The following is a 14,524-nucleotide window of genomic DNA, read 5'->3' on the forward strand; positions in this document are numbered from 1 at the left end:
AGTTGAACTATTTTCGTCAATGGGGAGCTGAATATTTTAAAAGCGAACAGCCATAATTTCCAAACGAATGAGCAACTTGTGTATAGTAAAAGTATTTACTGAGAATTTGCTGATAAAATCAGTAGGTCACGATCGATTGAGGCAAGCATGAACGCTAGAAACGTTTAGAATGCGATGCCTTACCCGACCTAAGAAACTTACACTAATAAAATTCTCCATCGCTTTCACAGACATAGAGCAGAACATCGAACAGGAGGAACATTCGAACAAATCGTCGGCCGATCTCAGGATAAGAAAGACACAGCACTCGACGCTGTCGCGCAAGTTCGTGGAGGTGATGACGGAGTACAACCGCACGCAGACCGACTACCGGGACCGCTGCAAAAGCAGGATACAGAGGCAGCTGGAGATCACGGGCCGCACCACTACTGACGACGAGCTCGAAGAGATGCTGGAACAACCCAACCCCGCCGTCTTCACTCAGGGGGTACGTCTCCGATTATTCTCCGCCCTTCATTTTTGGTCTATAAAAACCCTCCTTTTTTGAAGCCGGTAAAAACTCATTGTTACTGATGTAAGAACGTAATCGTTACATGAAGCATATTACAATAATAACCCTTAGGGTTGATGAGGTTGGTAATCCACCCCACACCCCACACGATAGAAGAAGAAGATTGTTAAAAAGCAAATATGCTATTTGTCATTTGCTTACGTAAAGACAAAAAAACATTGCTTTTCATCTGAAAAGCTCAATGCGGCCTGGCTTTATCCTGGTCACAAAGTTGCAATCATGGATGGGTTTTCTATTAATCCGATCTATAAATACATCAGTTTACAAAACAATAGCTTTATAAAACAATGTAGGTAATTGAGTCATTAAGAACAATCTTTACTAATTGGTTAATCGATACTGGTCACGAAATCGCTAATTGTGCATAGAATATCGGAATCACTGCTATTATTTATTAATACGTAGCAGCTGCAATAAAATATAAATCGATACGCGACATTTCTTGGTAGTGCAAAAGCGATTATTGGAAAAATCCATATTTCGCGTATTTTTATCCAAGGTTGAGGAATGTGGACTAACCTAAGTTGGTGTCATTGTTAATAGTAATGTAACAATACTTAATTATACCTTTGTACATTATTATTATTATTCCTTTTGGTTATTTGAATACAATCTGTTCTTATCTCTTATAATATAAAGAACAGGGTGTCTCTACGTATAAAAGAAGCGCTAAGCACGATTTATATTGCTAAGTATATGTTTTGTTGGGGTTTCAGATAATAATGGAGACGCAGCAAGCGAAGCAGACGCTGGCGGACATCGAGGCGCGGCACGCCGACATCATCAAGCTGGAGACCTCCATCCGGGAGCTGCACGACATGTTCATGGACATGGCGATGCTTGTCGAGAGCCAGGTCACACATATTACTCATATTCTCAACCCCCACCTCCCTTGCATTCCATATATAAGAACAACACTGACTTACCAGTCAGTCCGGCTGCTGAGCCGACCGTAAAATTCTTAGTAGACGTAGTACTCTAGACTTAGAATAAATAAATCTAAACGAAATCTATGGATACAGGGAGAGATGATCGACCGCATTGAGTATCATGTAGAGCACGCTGTGGACTATGTCCAAACTGCCACACAAGACACAAAGAAGGCCCTAAAATATCAGAGCAAAGCTCGACGGGTAAGTTGTCACCCTCTAATGTCAGTTCATTCGTTGCTAATGCGTTTTTGTTTTGTTTGTCCCGTCCGCCCTCCTCCCGCGCCCCTCCTGTTTCCCGTTTCATGTTTCGTTTATGAATGATCCGACACGATCGAGCCCTGCATTTTGTTTACGTCCAAGTTTCGGTGATTGGTTCACACCATGGTTTATGTTTTATTTTACTCATGTTTGCATTTACACGTGTGCTTTAACCGTTGTGTCATTAACTGTTCATGTCGCTCCAACTAACACTCGGTGATGGGCTTCTTACCCCTGTTTCATATCTTATTCTATGTATTAACGATTTATAACTTTATTTGGTGTGTGCGTAATTTGCCTTCTATACATGGGTGGTATCTGTTATGTAATAACTGTACTATATGCTTACAAATGTCTTACTATTTACATTATTGTGTAACAATCATTCTATCGATCTAACAACTGTGAACTTACGACCTATATTAATTAAGTATTGTAACACTGGATGTCATATTCGTAGTAACACACATGTCCGTCTGGACATCTTAACGTCTCTTAACCTTTATTTTAATCTTAGGGTTTATTTCGTAACTTTTTGGTTTTTACTGACTTCTTGTATTGGCTCTTAACAATTTTGGATTAGCTCAACCTTGGTCAGTTGCTGTAACACAATAACTCGTATGAACCAATCGGCCGTGTCGCGCGGGTTGTCGTCCCGTTCCCTCCCAGCGCCGGGTACCTTAGCGCGAGCAGGGCGAACTGATAGATCGCATCGAGCACCACGTGACGCAGACCACCGACTACGTGGAGACCGGTCGCGGGGAGCTCGTCCAGGCCTACAAATGGGCCACCAAGGCGCGGAAGGTAAACACCGCGACTGCCATCGCTCGACCAGACCACAAATCACTCTCTAATCTACTTCCGACTACATACATAACGAAGAATCGAACATAACTCTTTTATTATACGTACCTACTTATAAACTATCAATCCCTAACAAAGATCACTAGTGTAACCGATTTGGAAGCAATAAAATCATTCAAATAATTTCCGTTGAGCTTAACCATTTCAAAAAAATTACGAACTTTAAATTTTTTTCTTCAATCTTTCTCTATTTATTTCTTTTTCTCTTTCGATGCACATTTGCAACTTGTATGAGTAAAGCATTATTGTTCAGCATTATTAAGTATATTGGCATGGAATGATTTTGTGCCTTTGTGAAATGTGTCAGCAGAGTATGATTTCATCGATAATTGTTATTTAGCAATAATTATGTTGCAAATCCGCACAAATTCTTGTTTTGGCCAAATTTAATCAGCCTTATAGTCCATACATAATATTCACCTAGCATGGAATTGGCCAATATTATGCCAAGACAACATGATCGACATCCAAAACTATTTTTTCAAAGTACTTAATTGTATTATTCGATGTTGCAATGTCGCTTTTTAAAGTGCGCATGTTTATACTTATATATGTTTTATTATATATGTTTCAAGTATATAGCTTTATATATGTTTAATGTATAAATTATATCTTATTCAATACACAGCACCATTCACTGAGCTTTTTGTAAATGCAATTGCATAGTGACTGGTGATGGATAATTGTCGCATTAGATATGTATTTATATATAAATTGCAATTGGCATTTCGATTGCATATTAGTGTTATATGAAACGCACTTTTGCGTGCGTAATGCCTCGCTAGACAAGGATTTTATTTGTTATTTGTACTTTATATATAGTATGTATATTGAAATTTAAAAATTTATCTATTACTGTAAAAGCTCGAGCTACGGTAAATCTTAAGATTTAAGTGTATGTCTTAGGATTTACCGATATGAGTAATTTTAATTCAAAAATATCTTTATTCAGTAGGTAACATAGTTACACTTTGAATCGTCAATTTTTACATAACGAACGTCTCATCCGCCTAAAACTACTGCAGCTTCTCACAACCTGTATAGCCGGGGAAAAGAAGCTGCAAGTAAAACCTCGGCCGGGGCCCTAGACGTTCTTTAAAAAAAAAACAAAATATTTTTATACAATTGCGTAATTTAGCTGCCTAATATCAAGTTCTCAGACAGTTAATCCCATGCATTCATATCTTCTAAATAATCACTAACTTTATAATAACCTTTTTTGTAAAGTTTTTGTTTAACTACTGTCTTAAAACAGTTGAAAGGCAAATTCTGAATGTCAATGGGAATCTTATTGTAAAAACGTATACATTGCCCCTTAAAAGATTTAGTGATCTTATGTAATCGACTGACTTGTAAAGCAAGTTTATTTTTATTCCGGGTATTAACAATGTGCCGATCGCTATTTTTTGCAATTAAATCCGATATGTTTTTTACATATATTAAGTTTTCAAAGATATATTGTGATGCCAAAGTTAAAATAGTAATTTCTTTAAATTTATTTCTAAGTGACGTATTGGGTCCCAATTTGTAAATCGCAAAATGTAAGTATTTCTGAAAATACGACGATTTTTTCGAGCTTTCACCATTCGAATTCAGTATATGCTAGGTTTTACCACTGTCAGCTGGTAGATGTTGGTTTTAGAAATAAAACAATGAGTAATTCTTAATTATATACGTTAATGAACTATTAGATTATTATAAAGGTATCATATGATAGTAGTAAGTACAAACTAATACCAACTTATTTAATTTTTTATGAAAAAACACTTATCGTATATCTCTGAATATCTCAATCTCTATCATATCTGTCTAACTGAATCAGTACTTCTCTATTTGGAATTTAACACAAGTACAAGTCGATGCGCTGAGCAAGTTACGACATGTTTTGTCTTTCAACATTTACCGTGTCATTAATGTAAATCCTAAGATTTACCAACGGAATGGTGGTAAAAGTTCGAATCGCAAACCTTTTGGAACATTTACCATTAGGAATTGATAGATCTTAGGTTTTACTAGAATATCTTGGGATTTACTGCAGTTCGAGGTTTTACAGTAACATATCCATGGCGATCGAAGACGCAACTCATCAATCGAAAACTACGACTCTTTCCATTGTTGCGTAGGCTAATGTATGTATAATGGATTCTATTATCGTCTAGCCAGGCGTTACGCGCAACCGTTTATTTACCGCAGTAATTTTATTTTGTTTTTGTTTTTCCTTTATCATTGCAGAAAAAAATCTTCATCATAATATGCCTGTCTGTTACGCTGGTTGTCTTAATAATTATACTCGCAAGTGTGCTGAGTTAGACATCAGGCGCAACTACTCATCGACTGCGAAGCGGACACTTTGAATACGGCTAAATTGTTGATATTCCTACGAATATCGACTCTAATGTATCTACATACCGCAACATGTTTTGCAATGTATCTGTAATGTTCCATGTTTCAAAACATACTTGTGAAACATTTGTAAAAACATTAACATGTGACGTTCTTCAGGGATCACACTCCCACGTTGACGTTTTCAACTTTTCAATTCAAAATCTCCTAGAGATATAAAATGGTGTCTAAAAATGTAAGTAGTAAGCGCCAACGCATATATGTAGTAACTGATTCCGTAGAATGTTATATACCTGTCAAATAAAATGTTTGGAAGCGTTCAACGTCAAGGACGCGATTCAACTTTTACTGCATATTATTGACACAAATTACAGAACTAATGTTTCAGGCTACCGAAAAATTACAAAACTAAAATATAAGACGTTGAATGCATCCATTGCGACGTATGACTTGTTCCAGGTTATGAATTCGGATATTTTTGTCAGGTAACTCAAATATGTATCGTGCTATGTAACCTTTCAAAGTCATATCAGGGAAAGGTTTAAGATTTACCTATATATTTCCTAAAGTGCAACGCAATACAATTTAAATTTATTATTTCAAAAAATTAAATATTCTGAAATAAATTGTAAAAATCATTGATTACATTCTGGCATATATCGGATATATATCATTGATATCTGATAATTATCATTACATGTAGTCTTTAATGTATAGACGTATTACCGAGCCCAGTTCTTACAACATTGGCCCCAATTCATGCAGACACCTCCTAATTGAATTTTAAGTTATACCTGTAATTTTCTTATTCGCCGAAAAGGAAAGGGACGGACGATTGACAACTGTTCATTTTAAAATGAAAGAATATTGAATAGGCATCTCGCTCATATGCAATCCGTTTGACGTGTGCTGTCAACTTACTTCTGTCAGGGTATTGGCCAATATAAGAATTTGGAAGGGTTTTTTATTTAATTTCTGCCTAAAATTGACGTGTGTTCCATATTTTTTGTGCCTGTCGATTACCCGTTTCTTTCCTTTTCGGCGGAGCAGAAAGTGATAGGTATAACTTAAAATAAACTTAGATGGTGTATACCGGAATCAGTACCAGTATCTAGTTAACAAGCTGCTTATAAATAGAAGATTATCAAAACTAAATAATGTAATGTAGGTAGTTCTGTCGCGGTGGTCAGATCAAGACAATATGTGTAAAGTGCAATAACTAGATTGTGCTTTAGATTATAATAGGTTCTTTATAATATACAGCGTGTAAACTAATGTGCTGTATCAATTTAATCAAGGTAAATATCCCAAAGCCCTTAGTTTACATTCTGCATAGCTTCTCCGGTGATAAGCCGATGTATTATCATATAAATATATTTAAAACTGTCTGTATATACACTAGTTTAAGTATAGTTAGCATCACAACGCGGGGCACCACTTATTTTAAAGTACACAATTATATATCTTATAAATCGTCTTGCTTCACGGTTTATTGACAATTTTTCATCTGTCTTATTAGGTATACTTGGATAGCGTTGTCAGTTTTTGTTAACATTTCATGATTATTTTTGTTGGTTAATGATCCTTTAAACATTTATTAGTTCAATATCGAAGTCGATTTAGTACAATATATTATGTTTTCCCATTTTTTGAGATGAAGACCAGTATTCATTCTTAGTATAGATTCTTAGATTTATTTTTATTATTTCGTATAGGACAGACGTCACTGTTGGTTAGGTATTAAAATCTCCGGAGTTTGTGGGGAAATTCGGCACAAAAGTTCCGGTCAATGTCATATTTTCTTCACAGTATATTATCTATCTATCTATTGCCTGTCTCTCGATATGGCTTGCTTTAGTGACATTGAGTTATAATAACAAGAGAAATGCTGCTTGAAGCTCTAATATCTTATAAATATCTTAAATTATTCACTCTTACTTGTTCCTTTTTGCTGATAATTCCTATTATTTATAGCCTTATTAACAAAGACAAATTGTATTAAGATTATTTATGCTATTGTTATTGATGTCAAAGGTTTTTGAGTGTAACGAGCGTCACAAGAATGAGAATATCCCGAGAGTAATCAATACGTGTATGAGAGGCGATACCGCGGCGCGCGGCGCAGACTAGCATTTACTGTCAGCATTTCTGTCTGATCGCACTAAAAATATTTACCAAATAATTATATAACAATATATACTTGTGTGTGCTATAAACATTGTTCATTATTTCTCAAATGTTGTATATTACTAACTGTGATTTGAACTGTTTGGTGTAACTTAGTGTGCAACGTACGATGTCTAGCGTGTAGCGCAATAATTCTGGTAGTATACACAATACATGTTCACTTAGCTTCGCACTAATTAATATAATGAAAAGACTGTGAGATGTAATTTAATTTAATGCCATTTTCAAGAACATTGAATAATTATTATAATTACGTTGAATTCTATTAGATGTTATGTATCTTACTTTAAAATTGTTATAGTTTAGATCCCTTACAACGAAAAGGGTAAATTACAAAGTTGTTTATAAATTGTGTAACCAGAAAACTTTACTCAAGATGTAAATATGTTTATAATTTTGAAATTACATTTATTTATTTTATTTCAGTTTTATTTTTATTTTTCTCCTTTGGACCTTAGCGCTAGGTAAATGACGCACCCACTGTACTGTCTAACGAACGAAGCCCGTAGTGCCATGTAATTATAATTAGTATAATATTTATTATGATGATGATGTGTGTGAGTGTGCCGCGACCGAGTGCGGGACACGATTAAAGAGTACTGTTGCATGCTCACCGGCTCCGCCACCGCCACCTGCAGAAGAAGATCATGATCCTAGTGTGTCTGCTGATACTCGGTCTGGTGGTGGTGGGCTACGTGTCCAGCTACTTCATGTGAGCCCGCGGTGGTGCGCCGACACACACATGCTCAAAGGTAACCGTGTCCGCGAGCGCGCGCCGCCGCCCGGCGCCTGCGCGGCGGCGGCCCCGCGCTCGCACTACTGCTAGCCACTAATGTGTGTTGTGTTTGTCCACTGCAGAAGAAGATTATGATAATGGTCTGCCTGCTGGTACTCGGCCTCATTGCGACCGGCTACGTCTATAACACGTTCTTCTAAGCGGGTGAAGGGGGCAGGTTTGACGCGCATACCTACTGGGCTGCTGTCATAGCATCATAGTTAGATTTTAATATCAACTTACATAATACGTAGAAGCTCATTTATTTTTCGATATCATTTGATGCGCAGTTTTAGTACATACCAGAAACATTCCGAAGTTTGGGGCCGAGTTGGCTGAGATGTAATGAGTGCATGATTACTTGTATAAAGGTTGCCAGCAGGAATAATGACTGCAAAACACTTTGTATACACAGAGGTGTAACTGAATATATCGTTATTGAAAATTTTCCTCAGAACAAAGTGATTTGTCTGTCGTAAATTCACCTTTTATATATTATCATTCGCCGTGAATCTGGCGTTTAATTCTCAATGGAACGTAGGGTAGGAACCTATGTTTTAACGTAGGTAAAGGGACACACATACATGTATCGAAATAAGTTGTGTTTGCACATATTTGGCACACGACTCCTCAGAACTCATGACACATCCATCTCCACAGCTGTCTCCCACTTCCACCGACTTCCACCATTCAGTTACATTAGCTTCATCCTGTCACTTCTCTTGCAAGTTAACACTGAGTGTTCTCGTAGAAGTTAAAATCCTATTTGATTTTTATTTCGTTTCTGACCCAAGCACAACCTTTACTTTAAAAGTCTTTAAACTACAGTATAAATACGAAACATATTTAGAGTACCTACAGTCTTCAACAGCACTCTCTATTAACTTGCAGTATCTTTACCTTTTTCTCTTTCTACTTACAACGTTATTTCTTTTACTGGTAGATAGATTTGATGACTCCTGCACAGTATAATTATACTCTATTGCACATTTTACTCCTTTTTGACTGACATGTACCTACACGTAACAATTACAATGTATACAATAGTATTTACCTATATAATAATAACATTTAGGGTTACTCAATTGAACTAGGCTAGATCCGAAATTTAGACTAGCCGTAGATAGTATTTCCAATCTATATTGAAACATTTTAGGTGCTACATGCACGGCAAAACGAATGAATAAAATAAAATGCTTTAGGTAATGGAATCTAGGCAACTGTATCTTAGTTACAAAGTCGAGAATTGTTGAGATACTTGTGTTTTGGTGATGGTTTGAAACTAATATTGTTGTAAATGTTTTAGGGACTGTCAAGCAAAGAAAATTGTCGTATATTTGGTGCCTGCGCCCCGCCCCGCGCCCGCGGCGCGCCGCGCCACTGCCAGCCTGCGGCCGCGCTGCTGCTCTGGATACTCATCAAGCCGACACACACACACTTATAACTGTTAACATGTATCATTGTACTCGTTACCATTTAACATGTATCTATTCACGTTAACTGTTGGTTCTCATGCCAATTGATAGTAATCTCTAAAATGCAACATAATCCCAATATTTTCGTTATAATATACCTAAATAAACTGTTCAAATTAATAATTTTAGAAAGCAATTATTATTCATGAATATAGATAGTTCATTAGTAGTTTACGCATTACAAATTTTAGATGGTCATTTTTGAAATAACTTTTATCATACATCCACTATGAGCTCCCCATTCGCGAATAATACTCAACCAAACACCAAGAATGTTCGCAAGTGGAATTAGAAAACTTATTTTAGTAAACATTTTGGCTAAGCGAGTAATAAGCTTCGACTACTTATATCATTGTTCGAAATTTTATCATGGTATGATATCGGAACGATACCATATCTGTGATATATAGTTTTTAATAATATATTATACCACGTTTAAATAATCCAAAGATCGATCGTAATGTAAATTCCGGCAGTGTCAAATGTGTTGTTGTCAAATCAGTATTTTGGAACTTATGTGGTAGTATTGAAACTTATGTTCGCCGCCCGGCGGACGCTCGCCGCAGGCCGATCTGCGCCTGCGCAGGGCCGCGTCCGGAGCGCCGTCGGCGGCGGGGGTTATGTTATGTATTGCGGGGAGTGCAGGTGCCGGCGCTGCACCGGCAGGGGAGGGTGGGGCGATGGGTGGTGGGTGTATGGAGGGGGGGTGGGTCAGGTGCACAGTACAAAGGAGCGCGGGCGGGCGCCGGCGCTCCGCAGCATATCGCGCGGCGCGGACACCGCTCGTGCCGCCGCCGTAGCAATAATGTTCGATTACAATTGTAAAATTGTTTTAACCTTCGAATGTGTGATAGTAGATGCAGTTGTTGTTTAGTTAATTTTAACATTAATAATAATTAATGAATTGTTATTGTGAGTGTAACTTTTAATAAACCGTAAGAGTAATTTTAAACTTTTCAATATTATACTAATAGTAATACTGTCCTACAGAAAGTTTTGGCGCTTTTCGATCAGATTTATAGTTGAATGGGATATGACATTTTAATTTCTTACCTTTTAAGATCTTCGTTGTACAGTAATACATAATGTAGCCGTTTTAGCTAGGTAAATTTTTTAATAAATTTGAAGTACATACCCTGATCCTCGGCAATATATAAGAATAGATATCGAACAGTATTTATGTTTGTAATAATACATCGTCGTAGAAAAAGTCACTCTAAAACTTAAGCACCAACATACTACTCGTATATTAGCATTTTCTTATAAGAAACTAAAGTTAATTGAAAAAGTAAATATTATATTTGCAATGATAAATGTAGTGGGCATGACACATGTCGCTAGTCGTCGTAGGGTTATTGCGAAACCGCGAAACATAACGGCACTAAGAGTGCGCCCGCGCAGCCGTGACCACCGTGCAGCGCGCGACACTCACCCTGTGTGCGGCCGCGTCGCATGTACTACGTGAAGCAATGTTAATTTTAACATTCGTAGCATAATTAGATTTTTATCCTTAAGAAGTAGGATTTCATCTAGTTGCCTTCGTAATAGTAGAGAAGTTAGGTGATACCTTTTCTCTGAGTAGCTTCATCGCGAAGTGAAGTCAACCGCAAGTTTCCACTAGCCTAGCCAGTCAATTGTCTCGCTTGTCTTCCCGCGCGGCCGCGCGCCGACCGCGCCGGCCGCGCCGGCCCGCAGCCGCAGCCGCAGGTCACACGTTACGGGTACAGCCGCACAAATCAGCGCGCACACGCCCCGCGCTGCGGTTTGGCGCGAAGGGTTTCGTCTAACCTCGACGAACCTCTTCGCGCCCACATTTCATCGGATGCAAAATAAAAGTGTTAGTGTAACCACACTTCTAGGCCGCTTTCGATGATCTTGAATATTGCAATAATATTAATCGCAGTTATGTCTTGTGTTACTATGTACATAAGTAACGTCCTCGTGTTCAAGTGGTCGGGGCGTGGAGGGCGCGAACCGACCCCGACCGCGCGGTCGCGTCTCGTCCGCGTCGCCCGCGCCGACGTCTGCGATCTCAATCTTATCGTAATGCATAGATATTTTCATAATCAATAAATAGTATGCATATTGTTGATTGGATTGCTAATTTTGTATAAGTACACAATTAGTATAGTTTATATACTTATGTGTCAATTCTTATAGCATTTTATTACATTAACGGACATTTAGCTAGTAAGTGTTTAAAGTAATCCGCAAATAATAACGTGCTGTTTATTAAGCTTATTTATCAATTTGTGTTCAAGTGGAATGAGTGAAGTTTTCTGAGGCTGCGTGTGCGCTGGTCGGAGGACCGCGGCACGCTGGCCGACATATTGTTCCCACTAGAATAGCAACTGTACCTGTATTTTCGTACCTTCACGAATTCAATAATCAATATCTCTACAAAGTTTACATAAAACTTGTTATGCTTCATAAATATAAGAACAACGAACATGATAGGTACCAAAACGTACTTACTTAAATAGGAAAATTGATGATTAACATTTTTTCTTCAATCGACCTCTCATTAATGATAGCATATCAACTTGTTCGAGGCTGTGTTCATTGAGATAGTCCGTCACCCTGTAGCAGCCACGTCGCTCGTCGAGCCAGGCAGGTGACCTAAATAAGCAATCACACCCAACTGCCTGGCTTCAAACCTAAATGCCTGCATTGTACCGTGTCACTCACGTTGCGACGTCCGGTCTAATAGACTACCTAAGAATAAATATTCCTTTGTTGGAAAGCGGGAATATCTTCTCGTCATATCGAGTATGACAATACGGAGGTGTCTGATACGTGTACGCAGAGTTATTGCCTTACTAGGTAACCCGTGTTGCAGTTGTCAAGGACCGTTGGTGTTCGTACACTGCCCGCGCAGTGCCTGCATGGTACGCGGGACTACCGGTCAATGTTCATCACGTCATGAGTAGAGTCGCTAGACAACAATTTGTAGTTAATGTTCGTACTTTATCAAAATATTCTCTCGTGCTTTCTTTCAGACTATTTGATGTTGCTTGGCGTTGAATGATGTAAAACATTGAAATATATTAGAGTTTATACTTATTTTAAATCATGTTGATTTTTATACATACTTAGTTTAGTCGAAGATGTTGAAATAGTTTAGTACTTGCCGTTCTACGGAAGAGTTTCATGTACCTGTAAAAGTATTTCAGAAATTTATTAAAAATTGTATTCCTCTCTATAATAAATTGTCTTGTAATCTTCTTGTAAAGGAACACTGACTAAATTAATATCATAATTACGGTACTATACAATTGTATTACAAGTTATCAGTGAGTTCTGGACACACACATTGTAAAATTCAAGTTAGATTGGTTTTATAGACATATTCTGTACGTAGGTTATCAATCTGAAATTCTCTCATAATTATAAAATAAACGGTGTTTTCTGCTGTAACTACTGTATTTTAATTAGAATCCCAGTTAACATGTCTTTTACCTATAATTACATTATACAATAAAATATCATTTTTCTTAGCTTCCACATGCTATATATATATTTAAGTTTTCAGAATACACCAAGAAAAGCATACATACTTTAATACATTATAATTTATATCATTTGCAAAGAATATATTTTTAAAACATTTTAACTAAAGCTTATTTGTAAAGATTTTATTAAATATTTGCACAATACATTGAGACAATAGAGTTTTACACATTTTGTTTTTCGACACTTTACATTTCTATATAGTTTAGCGACGACAACACAAGGTAAGTGCTTCGATCTTATTGCCAAAACTATAATGATTATATTAGTAGCACTTTGAATAACTAACTTAAATATACCAGCTGTACAAACTGTATCTTAGACATTGACAGTAAAACGATGACGATAAGGACTTCAAATCAGCGGTAGTTTTATACAAATATGTACATCTGTGACTTCAAATTCTAGAAAATGTTTATTATGTTTTCAGAAATGAAGCAGGAGTTAGAAGATCTCATGGCCGAAATCAAGAAAAATGCCAACAAAGTCAGAGGAAAATTAAAACGTAAGTGATATTAAGTAACTACTCAGATTGCCTTTAGTACGAACAAATTACTAACTTTTTGAGTTGTATTTTAATATACCTTGGACTGTATAGATATTTAAAGGTACAAACAGAAAAATGATTATTTTTCCTCCGGTTGACGGAAAACCTCATGAAAACCTAGTCGTGTGCACATGTAAGAGTCATCTTGATTCCAAAACCTACCTTTCCAAAAACTGAATTTGAGTTTGCAATTCTTCTGTGGTTTAGTGGCGGAGCATTGGGCTCACAATCCCGGTGTCTATTCCCGGTCTCCACTAATCGGTCGAATTAAAAACACTTTGTGAAACTGTCCCTGGTTAACGCAGGACATTGAAGGGTAACTTCATCTAATTGACCAAAAAATAATGTGATTCCCCGCTTCGGAGAGCACGTTAATCAGTCGGTCTGGGTTATTATTTGGTGGAGTATTAAGTATGTAGTACTTACTTGAGTCTTGTCACGGGCCTTTAGCGGCTCAATAATAACCCTGACACCAGGTTGATGAGATCGGTTCAATGGATCTCACAACCGACACGAAAAGAAGAAGACCTTTGCAAAAGACAGGAGTATTTCTTGTGAAATAAAGCGATGCCCTTTTGTACCAATTTACAGATATGGAACAGGAGATTGAACAAGAAGACTCGCACACAACATCTGCGGACGGCAGGATAAAGAAAACTCAACAGCTAACTCTGTCGCGCAAGTTCGTCGAGATTATGACGGAGTACAACCGCACGCAGACCGACTACCGGGACCGCTGCAAAGCCAGGATACAGAGGCAGCTGGAGATCACCGGCCGAGCCACTACTGATGACGAGCTTGAAGATATGCTCGAACAACCCAACACCGCTGTGTTCACTCAAGGGGTCAGTTGATTAGCTTTCTATACTACTCTAGGTGCGTGTTGAAGCAACTTTGAGATGCTGTTTTCTCCATCTTGATATCAAACCAAACGTCATATACCCATGCAAGCGGCCCATATCTATAGTTACGAGTATAACATAAAATAAAGAATAATACAATAATAGAACAGTATCTCTCCGTCCCGCACCAATTCGCAACAGGCGCGCATCTCACCCCCTC

General features: G+C 37.6%; 1 protein-coding gene across 9 annotated transcripts in view; it reads left to right on the forward strand.

Moving 5' to 3' along the window:
• LOC126367828 (syntaxin-1A) overlaps positions 1-14,524 on the forward strand; it is a 72,367-nt gene that overhangs the window by 53,393 nt on the left and 4,450 nt on the right. For 4 of the 9 annotated variants that reach the window (XM_050011588.1, XM_050011593.1, XM_050011592.1 and 1 more), the window contains exons 4-5: positions 13,346-13,420; positions 14,054-14,307. In XM_050011588.1, the coding sequence (XP_049867545.1) occupies positions 13,346-13,420; positions 14,054-14,307 (329 nt within the window). Of the gene's footprint in view, positions 1-230; positions 488-1,287; positions 1,426-1,593; positions 2,566-4,857; positions 7,576-7,793; positions 7,887-13,345; positions 13,421-14,053; positions 14,308-14,524 lie in introns of those variants that run through there. The other 5 variants (XR_007566516.1, XR_007566515.1, XM_050011595.1 and 2 more) reach the window with 5 other exon arrangements.

This window comes from Pectinophora gossypiella, chromosome 6 (assembly GCF_024362695.1).
Source record: "Pectinophora gossypiella chromosome 6, ilPecGoss1.1, whole genome shotgun sequence".
In the NCBI taxonomy this organism is placed as follows: domain Eukaryota; kingdom Metazoa; phylum Arthropoda; class Insecta; order Lepidoptera; family Gelechiidae; genus Pectinophora; species Pectinophora gossypiella.